Source organism: Tachysurus fulvidraco, chromosome 2 (genome assembly GCF_022655615.1).
Source record: "Tachysurus fulvidraco isolate hzauxx_2018 chromosome 2, HZAU_PFXX_2.0, whole genome shotgun sequence".
In the NCBI taxonomy this organism is placed as follows: domain Eukaryota; kingdom Metazoa; phylum Chordata; class Actinopteri; order Siluriformes; family Bagridae; genus Tachysurus; species Tachysurus fulvidraco.
Window position 1 is genome coordinate 30,739,669 of NC_062519.1, and position 22,486 is coordinate 30,762,154.

At 39.3% G+C, this 22,486-nt stretch overlaps 1 protein-coding gene across 33 annotated transcripts in view; it reads left to right on the forward strand.

The window, feature by feature from the left end:
• Positions 1-22,486, forward strand: part of ptprsa (protein tyrosine phosphatase receptor type Sa) — a 208,282-nt gene that overhangs the window by 84,738 nt on the left and 101,058 nt on the right. For all 33 annotated transcript variants that reach the window (XM_047805163.1, XM_047805173.1, XM_027159581.2 and 30 more), the window contains one exon: positions 6,431-6,617. In XM_047805163.1, coding sequence (XP_047661119.1) covers positions 6,530-6,617 — 88 coding nt within the window. In that variant the 5' untranslated portion in view covers positions 6,431-6,529. The remainder of the gene's footprint in view (positions 1-6,430; positions 6,618-22,486) is intronic.

The following is a 22,486-nucleotide window of genomic DNA, read 5'->3' on the forward strand; positions in this document are numbered from 1 at the left end:
ACACACACACACACACACGCGCGTACACACACACACACACACACACACACACACACACACACACACACACACACACACACACACACACACACACACACACACTTTCTATATTTAAGAGTGGCCATTCTCTGTGAAAGCTTAAAATTCAGGAACACAATGTGTTATTCTATCAAAGCTTTTCCTATCAACATGAGGACACTTGTTCCCCACACAGGTATCACAAATCACACACACACACACACACACACACACACACACACACACACACACACACACACACACACACACATGCACAAGTTTTCTTTTCTGCTTCTGTTTGTCTTCCTGCTGCATCTGCTTCTTTATTTGATGCCTATGCTGCATTCCTTTTGTATCGTTCACATTTTCATATGCATATTTGCTGCATGCACAGGCCTTCCTTTGCTACTTTTATGGTCCAACACGACAAGCCTTCCATTTGAATGAACACACATACACACACACACACACACACACACACACACACACACACACACACACACACACACACACACACAGACCCCTAGAGTGCCTGCAGGTCTAAGCCGCAGGCAGAGCTGGGAAACGTTGCCATGTGTCAGCGCCTCTTTCTCCCTAAGGATAAATAGCTCTGCAGTTTTCATAATCATAACTCACATAAACGTAGACGCCTTACACACAGCACTGTGGCTCTGCAGCTCCCATTCACACCCCCACCCCCTTTTTAAACCACATTCGTTTGTACACACTAGTGAACAATTTGTACCTCACACTTTACTGTTTAAGACAATATTATTTCTCATGAAATAAAACTAAATTGATGATATTGTTTTTTTTTTAATCAGATACTTTTTCTAACATTAATGTTACTTCATATCATTCATTCATTCATTCATTCATTCATTTTCTACCGCTTATCCAAACTTCTCGGGTCACGGGGAGCCCGTGCCTATCTCAGACGTCATTGGGCATTTTTCCAGAGACACCAATCAACCTACCATGCATGTCTTTGGACCGGGGGAGGAAACCGGAGTACCCAGAGGAAACCCCCGAGGCACGGGGAGAACATGCAAACTCCACACACACACAATGCGGAGGTGGGAATCAAACCTCGACCCTGGAGGTGTGAGGCAAACGTGCTAACCACTAAGCCACCATGCGCCCCTGCTTCATATCATTTCAGCCAAATTCAAAAGCTTGTTCGGCAGACTTATTTTTCGTTTGGATTTATCTCACTAAAGTTTAGCCTCGTCATAGTATGCTCGCTCTTTTCTTTGTACTTTTATTCTCTCTTTTACTCTGTCTCTCACTCTGTCTCAGACAATCAAACATGTTAGCATTAATAATGCATGGATATGCGCAGGATTAGGCACCCGGCAAGTCAGTGTGTGCAGCACTGATTTCATCTGACTGCAGGAACTCACAAAGTTTGAATGAAAAACTGGTGCATTACTAAGCCTCTTGCTTTGCGTCAGTTCTCCACCCCATGATGCCCCCTTGCAAAAGCGACTCTTGGTCATTTCGTGCTCTGAGACGCCTCTATTAACCTGTTCAAGCGACGACGCTGAGAGTTTTCCCCACCTATATACAGAGTGTAATCCAGAGTGTAAGATGCATCCATTTGCAGTCTTGTTGATATTCCTGGCTCACCTCCATTTCTCTTCACCTATAAAGAAGCGTGACAGCGTTCTTTTACCAGCTGACTGTGCAGAGGTTTGAGCAAGTGATCAACAGGAAGATGAGCATCAGCTGAATGTGACACACCACCTGCTTCTTCTCTCCAGGGACAACGAGCTAGCTTTTAGCTAGGGGGTTGCAGTGCAGAAGGATTAGCATATCAGACGTCCTTTTTTTTCTCTTTTGTGAGTGCATGTCTGCATGAGATGATGATACTGCCAGGCACTGCTCACTGAAGAACAAAAAGTTCAGGGGACGGAGTCGGACCTGATGTAGCGCCTCGTACTTTGGCAAGGGTAGTAAAAATACAATTTTTAGTCCATTGGGAAGAGACAGCTCTGTCTGTTTCAGGGTTATGGGTTAAGCTGATAGGAATCAGGTGCATCTCATCCCCTTGGATTTCTGCTTCTGCAGCAAGGATTATCTCAATATTGACAGTAATGGTGAAGTAACAATCCTAGATTCCTGTGACCGCAAAATTTATATTCATTCACATTTACACAGAGAAACGTGTCCCCAATTTGTGGACTATTTACCCAGCACTAGTCACCAGGCTTTCTTTTTTTGGAGGTCAATTTCATTCAAGCAGTCAGAATCTTTTAAATCACATACTCACATATAGGGTTGTTATAATGTCACAGTTCATCATGGTTTATGAGCAGATGGTAATCTCACTGTAGTTTTTTAAATGTATTTATTTTTATTAGATTTAAATACATTTCTGGCTATTTTCCCAAAATCTGTCTAGTGGGTTGCATCCCATTTGTCTGACTCTGAGTCACCAAAATATTTTTGAATAGCACTTTATAGTACTACAGCAATCCCACTTTGTCTGCACAGAGGATGTAAATGCACTGAAACCTGTGATTAATCAGCTACTGCTGGTAACACGTTACTCTACTCAGACTCCTGAAGTTTCTAACTGTAATGTACATGTACATAGCTATCAAATGCACAGAACACAACTTAGCTGACCAGACCTAAACCAAACAAATCTATTTTTGGCACTGCACAGTGCTATGCTCGTTTATTTTAAAGGCTTTTTGGACACGGAATGGTGCGTTTCCTCACAGCCACTCTGTCTTTCAGCTGGAAGCAATCTAATAAATAGTGACAGCACAAGAGACTTGATGAAAACATTGTTTTCAAATATTTTTTTGAAGAAGGAAGATGAAAAGTCATTTTTTAATTTGCTCAAAGAACTCGTCATTTATTTAAATTATAGTGAATATTCTTGACCAGGTTTATCAATCTGAAAATAAGCACAGATATATATTTTTTAGATGGCAGAAGATGTGTACAGAGAGTTCTGGAAGTCCAATTTTGATTTCACGTGCAGTAAAACGAGGCCTCCAGATAAAAGCAATTGAGGGTTAAGGGCCTTGCTCAAGGGCCAGGAGTGGACACTTGGTGAACCTGGTAATCAAACTCACAACCTTCCAAGCAGTGTTCCAACAACTTAACACTAAGCTACCACATCCCTTATAGCAAGCTGATGATGTCTGGCATGTTAAATGTGAGTCAGAACTGCAAGAAAGAAGATCTCCGGCAGGAAGATTTCAGTGTTAGCAAAAGAGGGAACAGTGTCCTGCTTCTTTAGCACCTGACTGGAAACGTGACAGCAGACTCACTGAGCCTCATGGAGTCAAGGCTCTGTCACTTCCTGCACTCTCGGCACATGGCTCCTGCAGTCCCTGTGCCACACCGCTGCTGTCCTTTGTTAACGTGAAGCTGAATGCAGGTGTTGCTGTGCGCTTTGACAGAGAGCTGCTCTCTGACACACTGCCTGTCAGCAGGCCCTCAGTCTCACGTTGTGACTGCATGGCCCTCAGGAAAGGCCTCGCAAACAAAGGGCCAGATTGACACACGCGTATTTGTGTGTGTGTGTGTGTATAGGTATGTGTGTGTAAGTCATTGTGCCGAGTGGAGATCTCAAGGGAGAAAGCATAAAAGGCTTATTGTAAGAGTGTGCGGTGCGTAGAGTGCACCCTCCGGGTAGGTATAGGAAGTGCAGACACGTGTGTGTCTGTGAGTACTGCGGCATGTTATGTAAAGTGTCGCGATAAAGTCATCTTTATTAGCTTTTTTTAGGTGACAGCAGCTAGGATCTGAAGGTCAGCAAGCTTGCGTTCGATTCAAATATTAGCAAACATCGAATTGGTGTTCCCATTTTATTAAACACTGATTTTACACAATACAAATATCTATATATTTTGTGTTATAAATTAGTAACCTAATGCTAACTCACTAACACTAACTCACTGACACCAGGAACCACGTTTCCTAGCAAGCGAACTTACGTTAGCTAATATATTGTGTAACTTTTCCTGGAAGCTACATTTCTTAACCAGCAGTCTCACCCAAGGCAAACTGTTGTATTGTTTATATTTTGCACCTAATACAGCCAAGCTAGCTAAGGTCATAGGTAAATGAATAGTAAGGTATTGTAATGTGTAGCTAATTAAAATCTGAGGACAGCTAGAAAACGTAAGTTAGTCATCATACTGTCATTGGCCATGTGAAATATGAAGTGTTAGCAATTAGCACGGCACATGCTTATCGTCTTTTAAAAAAGCGCCAGCTAAGAGCATATAGCATTTCTCATCTCTTGTTCTACAACCCCATCAACAGAGTCACTCACAGAGGATTAATAGCAATTTGTTGTGAGCGGAAATATCAATAGGTGTCTCTTTAATTACAAGATTAGCAGATTAGTGAATAATGGGAACTGGAGATAAGAGAGGAGTGTGTGTGTGTGTGTGTGTGTGTGTGTGTGTGTGTGTGTGTGTGTGTGTGTGTGTGTGTGTGTGTGTGTGTGTGTGTGTGTGTGTGTGTGTGTGTGTGAGTGTGAGTGTGTGAGAAAGTAATAGGAGTTGGGGTTGGTCTGACATATCAGGCTACTTGAAAGAAAGTTAATGAACCCCCAGTCTTATCATCAGTCTTATCTTATTATCAGTCACCTCATATAACTTTAGTTCTGGTCTTTTTAAAAGTAAGACATTTTGAATAGTAAGTCAATAGGGATAATTAGGATTATTAACCATAATCATGTATTATCCTAGGGGTGTAAATGAAGGTCACATTTCTGACACTTCCAACAGAGGATGATATGAATGTGGACGACAGAAACGTTCTCGAATATATTATCATTTATGTTGTAAAATGGAGTTGTTTGGCAGACACTTTGCACAATCTAAGCTCAATAATAGATGGATTAAATGTATTATTTAACAAATAATAATGTGTATCTGTTGATATGGGGAAGCTTTCTGTGACAGGACCTTTATTTAACTTTGTTTTGGAAGAAGTCTATCGTCAGTGCTTCGTAACCGTAGATTTAAAGTTTTGAAAATAAGAGTCTGGTGAGGAAAAGACTGTTAAGTAGCCGCTATAACATGAGTGATAACAAGACTTCTGACGTTTCTTCTGGCTTTTCACAATATTAAATGTAACTATTTATTGACACAGTTTCAGAAATGCAAGCATACCTACATATGTACATTGTATCTATCTTTGTTGTAATTGAAGGTAAGTGGGCTAATTAAAAAAAATTTAAAAATAAAATAAAATAAAGGCTTGTGTGTGAATGTGTTTTTATCATACAAATAAATTGATTTAGTACAAAACCTATAACAACTGTCATATCAATAAGCAAACCCTATATAGTACAATTTCTCTATATACCCTATGTAGCAAAATTTCACACATGATAACACTACTGATTTTTTATCAGTCACAGTACACACGATATCAGAGAACTTATTGATGGATTTTGACTGGAATGCAAATCTGTTCACTGCGATGCTCTGAAATGGACGTTTTTGTCTTTTTCCTGCCAATATGACAGACAAATAAATGTCTTTACTTGCCACCGCTGATTCTGAAATCCACATGGAAGTTCCTGGAATTATAAACTGACACACTTATAAGACGTACCCCCTGAGTTCTGTCTGCTTGGAGGCAAAAAGTTTGATCCTGTCACTTCACTGTATGCCGTTGATCTTGCCTTAAACTGTGCAATTTTGTACATTTTATAACATCCGAGATGTAACGTGCTTCAATGCCCAGAGCTTATAACTGTCACAGTGTTGAGGACTTTATATACACCTGTCACCTAGTTCCTGGCAGTTTCAAACACATGGCCAGCACTTTTGATTTATGTATATTTATATATTTTTCCAATAATGTAATAAAATAGCTCAAGAAATGAAGAGTTTTTACTGGATAAATTTGTGTGTGTGTGTGTGTGTGTGTGTGTGTGTGTGTGTGTGTGTGTGTGTGTGTGTGTGTGTTTGTGTGTGGGTGTGTGTGAGTTCCTTGCTCATTTTTATCTCATCAATCTCCTCTTATTTCTGATTATTTCAAAAGAGTTGCATAACAGTAGTTGATTAAGGGGAATATTTATGTATTGGAGTACAGTCATAATATTTGCACAATTATCCCAAGAACTTGGGGCTGCTTCCATTTCTTCCCAATTTAACGAAGATGAAATGAATGCATCATACAAGAACCTATAAATAACATCATCTTAAATCTAATGTGTAATTTCAGTGTAAAGTTCAGGAATAAAAAGCCAAAATTGTACGTATTTAAAAGAGGAGTTTAATATTTAAACAGTTATATAGAAATATATATTATAGATAAAGTTGCCCTGACTGCTAAAAGGTTGCCATAAATCACATGTAGCTGTTGAAGATTTTTCAGTAAAGCAGAAACAAATCTTGCTAACAGACTGTAATATTTTTCTCTTTTGCAGAGTGTTAAACATCCAGCGTGCTGACGCCCTCACACCACCCCACCCCATCCCCTCCCCTGCTTCGTGTGGGACCGTGGCTCTTTTGCCAGGTCAAAGGTCATGTGCAGAATGGTTCCCAACATGGCCGCGCTGCTGTGTGTGAGCAGCCTGCTGCTGTCTCCGCTGCTCGGTGGCTCGCTTGCCTTGTGTAAGTCCAAACAAAATGTCAGCCAGAGCTCGCTTTGAAAGCCTCTTAACTTGGAAGTGTGTTTGTTATTTCTTCATGCATGCTGTGGTGAACTTGCAGTGCTTTTGACTGCTTTAAATCAGCATGTTCACATGGACACAGGTAACTGATCCCAGATCTGACACCAAAGCCTACTGTAGATATTGACTGACTAGAATATTTAGAGCGTGTGTTAAACTGATTTTGAGCATAATACCTGTAAAATATTTTTGTCCTAACATTCAGGAAAAAATGTGGAATCGCACTTAAATAAATAAATGAATAAAACATCAAAGATGTCTTCCAGCAAAGACTTAAATCTACATTTTACTACATGGCCACTCTCAGATCCTAATAGGACTCCTAATGAGTGCTTTATTAAAGGCAGCTGCACTTTGAGGGTAAACTCATTAAGCCTGTAGATAAAACACATAAACTGTATTAGCAGCATCTGTCGTCAACTTTTCCCATTTCTCAGTTCACATCATTCCTTACATTTTTATATTTCATTTAATAATAACTCCTTATAACCATTTTGTGTATTGTAATTTTGGTTATGTGTACTTATGATATTGGAAGAAAAACAGAACAATGCTTGTTGCTCAAGTAGGTAAATTTCTAGGCTGTTGCTAGGTAACAGGGAAATATTGACACCAAGCATGTACTTGCTAATGACTGTGGATAATGAAATTGCTAGCTAACATGTAGCTGTTTATTCTTTTCTTAACAATGGACCTTAGTCTTATATAGCTTTAATGATTTTTAAAGTAACTAAAAGTGTGGGAGGGATTTGATAACACAACAGCATTTCCTTAATGCTTTCTGTACATGCATATGGCACCATGGCTTATTTTTAATGACTGCACTGATGCTGAATAATATCAACATAAACGAATATCCGAATTCATGGTTTGAGGGTAAAAGAGTTTGCAAAATGAAGTGATTCATTGAGAGATTTTATCCATGTTTTACCTCACTAGCTTGCAGGTCACATCCTTTTAGGAGTCTAGAAGATAGACGATAAACATGAGCACACACTGTAGAGTATCCACACTCATCAAAGCCTTTTTAAATAAGTTTATGATTTGTGTTAGCGCAAGAAATTGTGCAGTGCAGAGGTGAATTTAAGGGTCAGAATCAGGAAACAGTGCTGTAGCTTGGAGCTTGCAGTGTAGTAAACCGGTTTGGACCAGCTTCCCACATTAAAGTGTTCACTGTATATAGTATTTATTTACTTCTAAAATACAGGGTCTTTATTCAACACACTTAAGTGGATGCGGATGCTTTTCAAGTTTGTCTTTTATTTGCCCTGGCTCTCACGCGCTCTGACTTTAAGATTCGTTCTGTACTGGTTCTTAGCTAAAAACAAGCAGGCAGTGGAATGAGAGCGTGAAAGGGGGGGAGTAAAAGCCCTCTGTTCCCCTTCACTGACTCCAGGTAAAAACATGTATAATTCAGGTGATGAGAAAAGAAAGATCAGGAGATATAAGGATATAGAATGAGAGGAAGAGGTGCTGGCCACTTGTCCATGTCTTTGTTTGCTTGAGTAATTTTTTCCCCCTCTTTACTCTGCATGGGTTGGGACAGTAAAGCCAAGCGCCTGACTGATGTTTGTCTCTGAGCAAGTATGTAATCAGTCCAGCTTGCCTCACTGATCCTTTATTCACCTCAACCTCAGAAACAACAGAAACCTCTCTCTTTTCTTCTCTGTCTTTATCCATTCAGCAGCCGTTCTCATGCTTTGTCCTCTTTCCTTTCATATCCCCGTCCTGCACAGGATTTTTTTTTCTTCAGCGGAGGTTATGATTGCTATGTCTGCCACCTCTCTTTCTTTCTCCTGCTCTCTTTCTTTCTCCCTTGTTAGAGTTCTCTCACCCCAACTAATGATTTTAGGTTATCAGCATTCCCTTTCTCTTCCTTTTTTTTCCACAGTTCTGAGAAAGTTTTTTCCTCTCAGGCAGGCTGAGGGTTATAAGAGCCTTTCATGTAAATTTTATATCCCAAAATTTTAGCTGTATTAAAATTAATAGTGTCACATTGGTGTTTTCATAAAACTTGGGTATATGTATGCAATTCGTATGAGAACACTGTTGCTAGGAAACTAGAAATCATTGACGCCAAGCATAAACTAGCTAATGACTGAAGCAAATTATTTCACATTTGTATACAGACACTATAAAGGCAAAATGACAGCAGAAACTAGACAGGAATATTAACATTACCCTCAGATATATTGGTGAATTACTTAAAAAAAGAATAACACAAATTGCACTTAGCATCAGAGGATGACAATTTAGGCAGGTTCCACGTTAGCTATGAGTCTTATAACACTACAAACCAAATATAATTATTCATAATATTTACATTTACCTCAGATTTGTTAATAAATTACTAAAAATAGACTCTATGCAAATAAATGCACAATATTTTTTCTCTTAGAAAAGCTTGCAAATTGAGGATAACTATTTAGCTAGCATTCACATACCTGTACTTTATGCAGATATTGAGACTGTAGAAACCTTTTTCTCAGATATGTTGCATTAATTAATGGTTAAAGACTAATTGCACTTAGCATTTTCTACTGTATAAGCTTCCATTGATTCAGCCATATTTAGAAACATTAATATTTTGTGAGAACTTCAGGCTTTTGGGGAATTTCTTCCAGGCTTCAGTATGAAATATTAAAAACATAAACCTGTAAACATATGTACATGTGAAGAAAGCAGTCCTGAAAGATAGTCATTTTCTTACTCTTTCAATTCAAGTGTGCGACACTGAGATCATGCAAGGCAAAGTCGGTCTCCCTCTGGTCCATGACTGTAAATACCATTCTATATCTTACACACACACACACACACACACACACACACACACACACACACACACACACACACACACACACACACACACACACACACACACTCTGTGGCCAGTGCTGATTGGATGGTTCCTTCTGTATCCCCAGTCTCTGAGCTAATTGCATCTTAATTACGAAGTCTTTCATACATGCACCTGTTTTGATGAGATCTTCAAAGCATTAAACCCCACATATGCACACACAAGTAAACATTTACACAACACACACAAACACAATAAGCAGGTGGCTCTGCAACTGTCTGAACATGTAAGTACACTCTTTTTTCTCTTTTTTCTTTCTCTCTTTCTCTTGCTCTCTCTCTCTCTACTCTATCCCCACTTTTATCTTTCTTCATGAACTCTCCCCCAAATCTAGTGGGCATGTTCTCCCTTTTTTATTTTATTTTATTTTATTATTTTTTTTTTTACAGAAGATTGTTAAAAGCATGATGTCATCCCCTTCTCCCAACACACACAGACACACACACACACACACACACACACACACACACACACACACACACACACACACACACACACACACACACACACAGTCTCCTCTCCCATGCCGACCCTTTCCCATAAATCAATAAGTAGACGAGACGTTTTTAATCTAAAGTAAAAAAAAAAGGGCTCTTGAATAAATCTTGTCTGTGGTAATAAAACCTTGTGTGTGTTTATGTGTGTGTGAAAGAGAGAGGGAGACAGAGGGAGAGAGATCTATGCATTACATTTATTAGATTACACAAACACTCCTTCCTGACTAAAGGATATATTGTGAAGGAGGCGTGGCATTTTTTGCTTATCAGTCCCTGTGAAGAAGTCGTGGCCTTTGTGCCTGTCAGTCCCTGTGAAGAAGGCGTGGCCTTTGTGCCTGTCAGATCCTGTGAAGAAGCCATGGCCTTGTGCGTGTCAGACCCTGTGAAGAAGGCGTGGCCTTGTGCCTTTCAGTCCCTGTGAAGAAGGCATGGCCTTTGTGCCTGTCAGATCCTGTGAAGAAGCCATGGCCTTGTGCGTGTCAGACCCTGTGAAGAAGGCGTGGCCTTGTGCCTTTCAGTCCCTGTGAAGAAGGCGTGGCCTTTGTGCCTGTCAGACCCTTTGAAGAAGCCATGGCCTTGTGTGTCAGACCCTGTGAAGAAGGCGTGGCCTTGTGCCTGTCAGTCCCTGTGAAGAAGGCGTTGCCTTTGTGCCTGTCAGTCCCTGTGAAAAAGGCGTGGCCTTGTGCCTGTCAGTCCCTGTGAAGAAGGCGTGGCCTTGTGCCTGTCAGTCCCTGTGAAGAAGGCGTTGCCTTTGTGCCTGTCAGTCCATGTGAAGAAGGCGTGGCCTTTGTGCTTGTTATTCTAATTAGCCCTTGTGAAGTGTTGAACGAAAAATTATAATAATAATAATAAAAATAATAATAAGAAGATGATGAAGAAGAAATGCAATTTTAAATAGTGAAAACGTGCTTAGGTATTAGATTAGTTTTTTTCATGTTAGCTATTGTTTAATATATCCACCAAAAACAGGCTGAAACATTAAGACTTAAAATAGGCATTTTTAAAATCAATTATTAAAATGAAGAGGCTTTTTGTAATCTATAAAAATTCCTCTCTACCCTAATTTGCATATTGTGTTAATAAATACAGTGATACCTCGAGATACGAGTGGTTTGACATACGAATTTTTTGAGATACGAGCTATGATTCGACCAAATTTTTGCCTTGAGATACGAGCAAAAATTTTTGACATGAGCATCCGAGCCACCGCCGCCGAAGATCCCCAACAACCACATGTGCTCTGTGTCCCCCACGTCAGCTTCCCGCTTCTCACTCGGTTAAAGCCGCCTTTCCACTGCACACGACAAACGACGTTCGATAAACCGGAAGTCATTCATATCCTATGGAGAGTTACAAAGGGGCTGCTTGAGGTGCCGACTATCTGCGGATCCGTAATTTTCGGATCCATTTTGAGCGTTGGAGCCGTTAAAAAATTTTAACTTGTGCGACTACACCTCATCTGATATGCCGACCGGACAGGTTTTTATAAAAAGGACCGGCAGATGTTAGTGAGGAAAGAGTGAGAAAAAAAGCAAAAACAAGTAAAGAGAAAAGCGATGAAGAAAATTAAGCAAAATTAAGGCAAAGAAAACAGAAATTGTAGCAATTAAGTTCAGTTAAGTTAAGAGAAATCAAGCTTCACGTTAGTTCTGGCAGGCCACGTCGTTAAGTGTGCATCAGCTGTTAATCAGCTGTCCACGATGCACACCAATCCGGTTACAACATCCATATTACCTGACCATTTAAAATCCCATTCATTGAGCCGCTTTCTAGCCCTTCGCTGCTGCAGCGATCTAAACTCCCTCCTCCAACCCCGACTCCACCATGCCAGAACCCGTGTTCGTTGTACCAGTTTACGTCATAAATCTCCACATATTTTTCTCTCTCTCTCTCTCTCTCTCTCTCTCTCTAATTATTTATTTATACATTTATTCATTGATTATTTTCCACAAAAAAAAAAAAAAATAGCTACATAAATACAAATAAATCTTTTTTTTTCTTTTTCTTTTTTTTTGTAAAAAGTGTTACTTTTTTTTATTCAGTACAGCTGAATAAATTTACATTTATGGCATTTGGCAGATGCCCTTATCCAGAGCGACATAGAACAGTCAATAAATACATTGACACTGGTTCACTAGGTTACACAGAGTGTAACGTATTTCTGTGTATCTTTTATACACTGAACATCAAGATGTGAAACGAGTTAGCAAGTTGTGATATATAACCCCACTTTTTTATTCAGCTTCTCTTATCTATGTCTCCCCAAGCTCCTCAGAGGAAGCGGATAATCAGATAACCCCCATATCTCCCAAATCTCCCACCAGCAGTGGCAGTCATTTTCCCACACTCCTCCACTGTAATACACTCTAAAAACAGCCAGCCCCATGCGTCCGGCCAAACCGTGCCCAGACTACACCCAGACCCTCTATTACACTGCTCTCTAACACCCTCTAAAACCACCAGCCACCACACACCCTGTCCAGTGAGAGTATGTGTCGCCCAGAATATCCCTGCTCATCCCGTTGCGGTCTCTTCAGCGCCTGAAAAATCCCTTGCTTTGTGTTTTTGCTCGCCTCAACACACACACTGGGTTATTGCTCAATAAATGAGGCCTCTGTTTTTCCCCAGGTCCATGGCTAAAGCACAATAATACTCTGGTAAAGAATCTATATTAAGGTATATGGAATGAGTCCGAAAGCATGCTATTTTGCATTACTTTTCTTTTCGTAATGGCACATTACCACAGGCTGCTTGTTATTTTGTGATATTTTGGGGAGGCAGAATATAATGGAATGTTTTTATAGACGACCAACACCATCTTGGTGTTGGTTAAAAAAGTTAGATATTGGGAGCTCTCTGCATTTTCAGTCAAAATATCTGCACTTTAAAATAAGTTGATTTCTTGATTCTTTCTCTGCAATCATTATACCAGACACCAGAATATATCAAGGAAATTATTTTGCATTATTATGTGAACTGGAATAAAAAAAAACTGACCAAAATAAAATGCACACAATTTTCTGTTTTGCTCCAAATTTTTGGTAAATAATTAATCTTCTGTAAGTGCTTTGTTCTGGATCTCAAGCCTGCCTATGAACTCAAAGCAGTCATCCACAATGGATAGTATGCAAACCCATCACAGGTACCAAACACATTCACACCCACAGAGAGTTTAGCCTATCCATTCCACCAACTGCATGTTTTTGGGTGGAAAAATTGGTGGAAACTGGCATTTCCAGACAATAACAGAATCTCAGACAGTAACAGACATTAACCTGAACTTCACTAGTAACGGACATTTCAGACACAATATGTTAAAAAATTTTTTGTCATTTTTGCTCCATCTACAAAAACAGTTCCCAAATAAGCCACAACTAGATTAAGTATTGCAAGTTAACATGTAACACATAGAGTGAATTATTGACCATTGTAAATGTAGTAACAGTTTCAGTGTTAGATGGAGTAACTGTTGCTAGTATTGTAATTTTATGTCATGAACACAGGACAAGTGGAGGAATAGACACAGTGAAATGCACCAGTGCTACTGTACTAAATTTCAGCACCCTTGGGACAGCACTTCTTCCACTCAGCTTAGTGGATCAGAACTACTTGTTGTATACACTATATGCAAATAAACCAGCTACACAAGAACCTCATCATACTTCTGGTCTGCTATAACATTGGACATGAAAAGCTAGCTTATGCCTTCAGCTGATTATAGTGCCCCTAGCTGCAGTGCTCAGTATACAGCTGGTATTGTCTGTTAAGTTTTACCATGACGCCATTTTAAACATAACAACAGTTAAAATATACTTTGCACAGCTCAAAACATATGGGTGCATGTTGATGTTTTAACGTTTTATCTCCAAAAATGAACAAAATGATCTAGAAAAACTAAAAACAGGAAACTTGAGAAAGACATGCAAATGATTCAGCGTGTGATTGTAGTTCAGTTTACTTTCAGAAACAGATTTTTTGTTCCCTAAACTTAAGGAGAATTAAATTAGTCCAGTCCCAGACCATATGAACCAATTCTTGGTACTACTACCCGTAAATCATGTCCTCCTCATATATTTCTATTTTCAATCCCCGTGATTTATTTGCTGAGTGATTTTTGGCTTCATGTAATCTTTTTAAGAGTATGTCTCCAAAGCGTGTCCTCGCCAACACCTCTTAATTTTGATAGACTTGGGTTGAACATGACAGGGTGATTTCAATAATTAATTTTTCTGTGATGCTGCCAAGTGAAAACTTCTTTGCCCCTAGGAAAACTTACCAACTCTCTCTCTCTCTCTCTCTCTCTCTCTCTCTCTCTCTCTCTCTCTCTCTCTCTCTCTCTCTCTCTCTCTCTCTCTCTCTCTCTCTCTCTCTCTCTCTCCATTTCCTTTGCATGTCTGCTCAGCTTATAGGTGGCTGCTTAAAATCTCTCGTTACCTGTTTCCACTCTTTGTCACTCTGAAGCCCACCTGCCACTCTAAATTCACAGTCTGAAATATTCCTTTCAGCTTTGCTCAGCGTCATGTCCCTGGCCTCAATTCAGTTCATTTCAATTCAAATTTTATTTATATAGCGCTTTTAACAGTGGACATTGTCTCAAAGCAGCTTTGCAGAACATAATAAACACAATACAAAAAGTTTACTATTATACGAAGATTAACTACTTCAGCTGAATGACAGAGGTGGTTTCGGGATGCTTATTACATCAGATCTTTTTTGCTCTCTAACTCTCAGTCTTTCTTGTCTTGCTCATTCTCTCTGATTCATGCCTCACAGAGTCGTGTCTGTCACCACGTTTTTCAGTATTTGGCATAGTTGTCACCATCTGCAGCAGATGGCATCACAGGTGACCTTCCTACCTCGTCCATCTCGCATCACCTCCATCCTCACTCCCTCTAAAACACTCCCACTGCTTCGTCAGTAAGCAGATTTTCAGAAAGTGCATCAGAAAATTTTCCTAGCACTAGCCAAGCATCTTTTTCCTGGAAATCCTCAATGCCTACCTTTACCCTAATTTCTTTTTGAGATTTACATTTATGTTACTGATTTTTTTTTTTTAATTTGAAAGACCTCAAAGTCCACCAAATCCTGCAACTTTTCATTCCAATGTACACCACTACTTGGAGCAGATGAGGTATTTGTTTTGGATTTTGTAGCAGAGAATACTTGTGTCCTTTTCTGTCTAATCATCTTTAATAATCACTATGCAGGTCTGAAGAGACAGTATAATCAAAACTGCTTTCAAAAACCCTTTTTGCTGGCTTTACCTCTCTCTCTATAATTAGTATTTTTGCTCTGTTGAGCAAAATAATTGACAGATGATCATATGCATATGATCTGTCTGCTGCAGAAGCTAGAGTTGGGCTATGGGCAGTTTTGTTGATACATTTTTATCGACTCCAATTTTTCAGCCATCCGGGCCGCGGTCCAGTAGCGGCAACCCCTGCTGTAGGATAAATAGACAAGCCTGCAGGTTTTAAAGAATACATTGCCGAATAATAATTCGCTACTACTTTTCTCTTTCTAATGATAAGATGAGGGCATTATTCATCAACGGGGTGAGGTTTGGCTCAGTTCTGTGGTTTGATCTTGAGATTCTTTGACAGATCTTTCCACTGGTGGCCTCAAAGAGAGACAGTGAGAGGGAGAGAGATTGAGGGCATTTTTCAGGATCCAGTGCTCTGCATGGAATGCTTTGATATTGAAATGTGGCGAATGCTAACAGAAGCACTGTCCAGAGTGAAGTGGCTGCATAGACTTCAGAGCTATTGGCTCACAGAGAGATTGCTCTTTGGTCCAATGGAAAAGTGAAAACAACAGAAAATCATTTATATTATATACATTATATTTTAAAATCAAAATATATATTAACTAATTTCTACATATTTCAGCACACAAAATAAATCAAATATTCATGCATGAAAATATGAAAAATGCCACTGCAGTCTTGAACAGAGTTGACCTGGAAATTCAGTTTGTCTATTCTGCAGACTTTTCTCTGGTTATGTTTTTTGGTTAATAGAAATAACCCAGACCTTAACATGGGCAACAGGAATTGCAAGTATTTAGTATTAGTATTCAGTATTAGTATTTAGGCTATATTTGGAATGCCTTAAATATCTAGCATCTCTCATTTTAGATTTATTGCAATCTTGCCTTTAGCTTCATTTATTCATCTTATTTTAACATTTATATAGCTACAATCATCAGTATGGTCAATATATACCTACCTCATTCAAGCAATCGCACATGAAGCTAAAACGGAGGAAAACATTTTTTTCTTTCCTGAACCCTTATTTCCTTTTCTTGCTGAAAGCAGCTTCCAAAGCACTCAGCAAAGTCTGCAGGTGGCCATTCATGCAAACTCTGTGAACCATTTCCTGTTCCCTCAGGAGGCTGTGAATAATGTTATATTCTTCCTTTGAATCTGTAAGACTCTTGTATCAGACAGATATTTGAAAAGACTGTGTCCAAACAGAGTTTTGCCTGTTGACTCTGGACTCTAGATGATTTTGTGTTGACTATGGACTCTAAAACAATCTCTCTACACAGAATTTAGGAATATTAGGAAATGCAGAGCAATTGCTTTGTGAGAAGAGGGTTAGAAAACTTCAATATTATTCTTCTTCCTGTTCCCACACATCTGAGATTCCCATGTGATTCTGCTGTGCAGAACACTTTCAGAGCAATAGAAAAGGACGGGACGAGTCATCATTATTTAGTTGAAACAGGGTCTACCACACAGTGGGGCTGCATGAAGAATATGCCTTCTCTGATGTCACCTTTGAGGATCCAGCTGAATCGCATTAGGTTATAGAAAAGATTGATCACTGTGTTCAAAATGTCCTTGTATAATTCAAGAGATCAAGTCACATAAAGTCCAGCATTTTTCTCAAGAGGGTGAGGGCTAAGACATGCTACCGTTGACTGATGTGAAGTCAACTACCATTTTTAGATCACTCATGCAATGAAATCAAAATGCAAATGTGTGAGTTTTTGACTCTCTGCTACTGCCCTGATATGGAGGATGCTCTGGTCTGGAGGATGCCTGAAATTTCTACTTGCTAGGATTGACTTGTTAGCAAATTTGGCACATCCAATAATGATGATGAGTCTTTTTGGAATTTGTTTGGAAGCGCACACTTATTGTTAGGCTTTGGCCCAATTTTATTGTGAACAGACATCCATGATTGGCTCTTGTCCCATTAATCCTCAGAGAGAGGAGGAATCAATGGCATCCTTTTGATTCAGAAAGCAAGGCCATTTCTGCTCGCTTTGAATTCAAAACCGCAAAGTAAAACTTTAGACAGCTACACAACTTGTAAGCCATTTAATCAGAGAGTTGAGAGTGGGTAAATTTAGAACACAAACGTGGCCTCAATTTTCTGCTCTGAAGATCCTTAGAGTCCTCTCGCGTGTCTCTAAACATGCACACCAAGGAGATCTAAGATTATCTTTTTTTCGTCTCCTCATTAGAAAAATCTCCACAGCAGTTGACTACCCATCACGAGAGACAATGAGAGGATGCGAATTTTACATAATGATGACCAGCACTTGAGGTCCTGATTATTTATATATTTTTTAAACTGGGGACAGAGGTTCTGCTGTTAGTAAGACACAGAGAAAATAAGAGATATTTGAGAGATATGAAACAGGTGGTTTCAGAGCTGATGACCCCATGCTGAAGCAGCCTCTTTCCATCCTGCAGCCAGCAAAATATACCCTCACTCTGCATGAACAGCCGAGTATGTGTGCATATACAAAAGAACCTTGTCCAGTCATTACTTGGAGCAGCTATAAAGTGGACGCATGCCGTGCACACTTAATTGTACGTGGTCCTCTTTAATGTTTTCTTTTTTTAAATCAGGAGCACTAGTGTGCACAGTGAACACTGCTGTAATTGGGATTTTGAAGGAGAACTGTGTGTAACACCCTCACTATGCCCAAATGTTTCATTCACCCCTACAGATTAGCCTCAATCAGTGTTTGAAAGGTACCTATTTTAAAAATCAGACGACAAGTGCCTTTTATTCCCATCGTTGCTTGCTGGGGGGTGGGGGGTGGGGGTTTCAACAGTAAATAGTGCTGCTATTTTTTGCTTCCCCTTCTCTAATACCACTCATAATGGAGGCCTTTTTTCAGCCCCAAAAGGTTTCTATCGATTATAGCGTTAGTCATCTAACTGTGTGTGTCACCTCCGGCCTCCCATTAGAGCCAACAGTGAGAGTCAGAGGGGGCAGAAGTGGCCTTCTTATCAAAGAGGTCCAGATAGAGCGTCTCAAACAGGATCATGTATTTGGAAAGAAAGTGATGTGGCTTCATCTCCTTAGAATGGTCAAAATCCACCACACACAGTTCAGCTTTTTTTTCTCTTCTAATTTTACTGTTCCATGCTTTTTCACTTGTGCTGTCCTTTTCCCTGTTAGCAGTGGATGGTTTGCCAATTATTGATTTGATTCTGCACTTAAAAATTCCACTATACTCTGACCACCCATTTACCTCCAGATAAGCTAATAGAGTTCTCTGAATATCGGAGGGATTGAGGTCTACTGTTCTTCATATGTCATCTGGTACATAATATAAAATGGATAATTTTCTACTGTACAATTTGATTGGCTGAGCCACCTTTACATTTGTTGTAAACAGCTTGGCATCCACAGACCTGAGACTGCATTACATAAATTGATTTATGTACTGATGAGCCAATGCACCAAAATTTTAAAACAATACAACCATTAAATTGATGCCTAGGGGAAATCACACAAATCCAAATAGGACTGTATTGTTTACCATTGTAAGATGTGTAACAAAAAAAGGTAAGTATATTAAATCTGCAACCGAAATTTTCAAAAAGAGGGCAAAATATTTAAGAAAACATATTTTTAAAAAAAGGTGTTTATTTCAAGGGAACCCAAACATACCATAAAGGGTATGGTGTCCGAATATGGTGACCTGGAATCCAAGACAACTTTTGTAGGATGTAGCTTTAGGTTCAGGAACACCAGGCCAACGAATCAGGCCAAATATTTTCCTTTCACATTGACACCCTAACAACATCTCAAAAGAAACATGGGAAAAACAGCTGTCTGACAATGGTGTGAGCTTTTCATCCTCTTGCATTAGCAAGCTCCAACTTGCCCAGCTCGGTGGTGGTCATTACCTTGGTGGCTTACTTGTACAAATACCTGACCCCATGGTATTCTAGGATACAGCATACGGAGTAAAAGAGTAAAATTGAAGAGATGTTTTTGTGTATGCAATCATGAACCTGCAGCACAACATTATTTAACTGCTTCAGCTACCTTTTACTTGTCTGTACCAACCTCTGAATTCTTGGTTGGTCTTTTGGTTTTCAGATTCATGTGTTGAACTGCTAAAAAGCAAAAACTGTTGACAGAAATGTAGCCGTTAAGGTAGTGACTCATGTATACTTTATGGTTGTGCTGCTGTAACTCCACCTCTATCTACAGGCTGCTGCTAGTATTGTAATTACATTAATTGTTCTTCCTAATGTTAGTACGTTTAAAATACCACAAAAAGAAATGAATAAAACTGAACTGTGAGTGCTGTTATAAGAAAAGATTAGTGATACACCCTGACACAGTGATTTCTGTCGTGGTTCAGAATTCACGTGTTCAAAACCGCGCCTCTTATATAACCATAAAATGCCACTATATTTGTATTAAAACATACATGCATAATAACTTAACTCTAGTAAAATGTTTGTCTTTCTGTGGCTTGAATGGACTTGTATGTTTTGTATTAGAGCTATAATAATACAGATGATGCTCTCTCTTTCAGTTTGCCTTGTTTTTTTTTCAGACATTTAAAACATTAACATCACTTTCTTCATTCTTGAAGTGAACTTTTGCATGTTTGGTGATTAGATTAACTGTTTTGGACTGCTGAACTGAATGTGATGCGGCTCAGCTCTGCTCCTCTCGTTCAGTGTGCAACTGAGGACCACCTGTTCTCTTTCTGGTATGATTCTGTCCATGATAGAACCAGTCAACAATGGTAAATTTTTAAACTGTTTTATTGTATTTTATTTTATTTTATTTTTTTATCTGGGCTACTTAAATTCAATTCTGGCTACCAAAAACTTCAGAGTGCCTGTCCAAAGGGCTACCAGGGATTTTGAAAATATTTGCGAGCCATATCTGGATTGTTTTGTTGTGTGTATTATTGCATATTATTTTGCTTGTGGCATGGTTAAAAGCTTAAATTTGACATTCTTATATTTTACTCAGTGAGATATAGGATTTTAGGCAGCTGGATGTTTGCACAAAGTATGTTTATTTAGCTTTTTCAATAATCACAAGTGGCCTAGTCAGATACACTCAGGTTTAAGATGGAAAATCAATCAATAGGTAACATACGTAAAACAAAAAGGTAATTTCCATAAAACTCCAAAGACCTGAGGTACTTTGAAGTCAACAGCTCCCAACTATGAACATTGAAACGAAGGAGACTTAAGAAACATGGTTTATTGAGTTAAAGTGGAAACAAGTGTAAGGAACAGTTAGGCTGATGATCACAAGCTACAATTCTTACTATTGAAGTGGCAAAGCCTAGAGTATAGTCTATAAGACTGAATATTGATAGTGGGTATTAATAATAGGGTTTTATTTTTAAATGTCATTATTCAAGGATTAAGCCAATTAATACCATGAAACATTACTTCTATATTTGATAATAGTGAATGGGGCACTTAGTTAATTTAGCAAGTTGTGGTTGCTAGTATGTCTGATGAATAGGAACTGATTGATCAGTGGTTGGGGCTTTGGACTACTGATTAGAAGGGTGTAAGCACTGCCAGCACTACCAAAATGTGTTCTTCAACAAATCTTTGATCTATAAATGTTTATTCTTGTCAGAGATCCCAGGATGTCTTTGTGGATAAAAAGACCCAAATGAAGGATAGCTAAATAAAAACAGATTTATTAAACATAACATAAACAAAACACAAACAAAACCGAAACTCAAAAACCAAGACCGAACTACACGAAGACGTACAACGACAAAACAGACAAGGATCCCGCGCTGACAAAGGCAACAAGGCACGGATCAAGTGCGGGGCAGACACATGAACACAAAACATTAACAAAAAACACATGTTAAAATGTCTACACATGTCTGTGCTGACACCTGCTTGTCCAGGTGAGGTTAGGCAGCCTGGGAATGTAAGACTACCACAAGATTCCAGCTCTTTCTCTGGGATTGTTAGACATTCATAAGCTAACTGTTAGATATAAGCTCTCCAGTGGGTGCTTGTTCTGCCCTGTGGTCTTCATACAGTAGGACATGCCTAACACAGCCCTACTGGGAGCTGGACAGGGGTCATCCTTGTAAGGTTCCAAAACTACCTAAACTGTTTCCTCTCAATTTAGAGGCTGGAATTTTGAGGCCAGCAGCCTTGCAGAGGAACCTCATTTCTGTTGCCTGTACTCGCAACCTTATTCTTTCAGTCCCTACTATAGATAAAGATAGGGACATAGACTGTACCGAGAGCTTTGTCTACAGTCTGAGGTCATGCTTCACAACTGCAGACCAGTACAATTTAACATTGCTGTCCCTGAGCCAGTTCTTTCCAAAGGTTTAGTTTAGCTAAGACCTCCCATCACATGCGTCAGTCCCTGTGAACAAGCTTGACTCAGTTCCTCATGCAGCATGACTGATTCAGAATATTTGCATAAAATTAGTTTATTGGCATGCTAAGTGTGTTTTTTACAGCCATGTGGTGATGGAACCCAGCCATTGCTTTAGACTCCAAATACAACTGGGCATTTGGGCGGTCAGTAGCTATCCAGTGAATTTCTGTGCCCTTTACAATGTCATTGTATTAAGAAGCTTGACATCGTGTTAGAGTGTGTACTGTGTTTGGTTATGATCCTTAATTCCCAATGGAGGACATAGCTTTTGAAAGCCTCGTGGTAACATGACATCAAAGAGTGGCGTGACCACTTTGATCCTTTCTGCAACAAGCCATATGACTCACAAAATTTAAAATGAGTGCACAAGTGTGTGTTTATGTCTGTATGATCAGAGAGTGATGGACGTTGGACTTCCAAAGCAACCATTTATTTATAATGCTTTGGTTCCATCACGCTCCCTCTCTTTGCTCCTTTCCTTGTCCTGCATAAATACAGGAACTTATGCCTATATGTGTGTTTATCTCTTTTTCCTGCTCAGTCTGCCCAGCCTGCTGGCTCTTAATAATTAATCTGATGTGCTTGCTCACCCGTTTGATCATCTGTCTGTATGTGCATTTGAGGAGAAGTTACTAGTGATACTTTCTTCTTACATGTAGTTGTGTTTAGATTGGCCTTCAATCCAGAAGAAAATCAGGCACCCAGGAGAGATATTGGAGCCTGCTAATATTGGAGTGGATGAAATAGAAATCCAAAAGAATTGGACTAATTGTACTTATTCTATCCATATTTCATTCGGAAGCTAAGA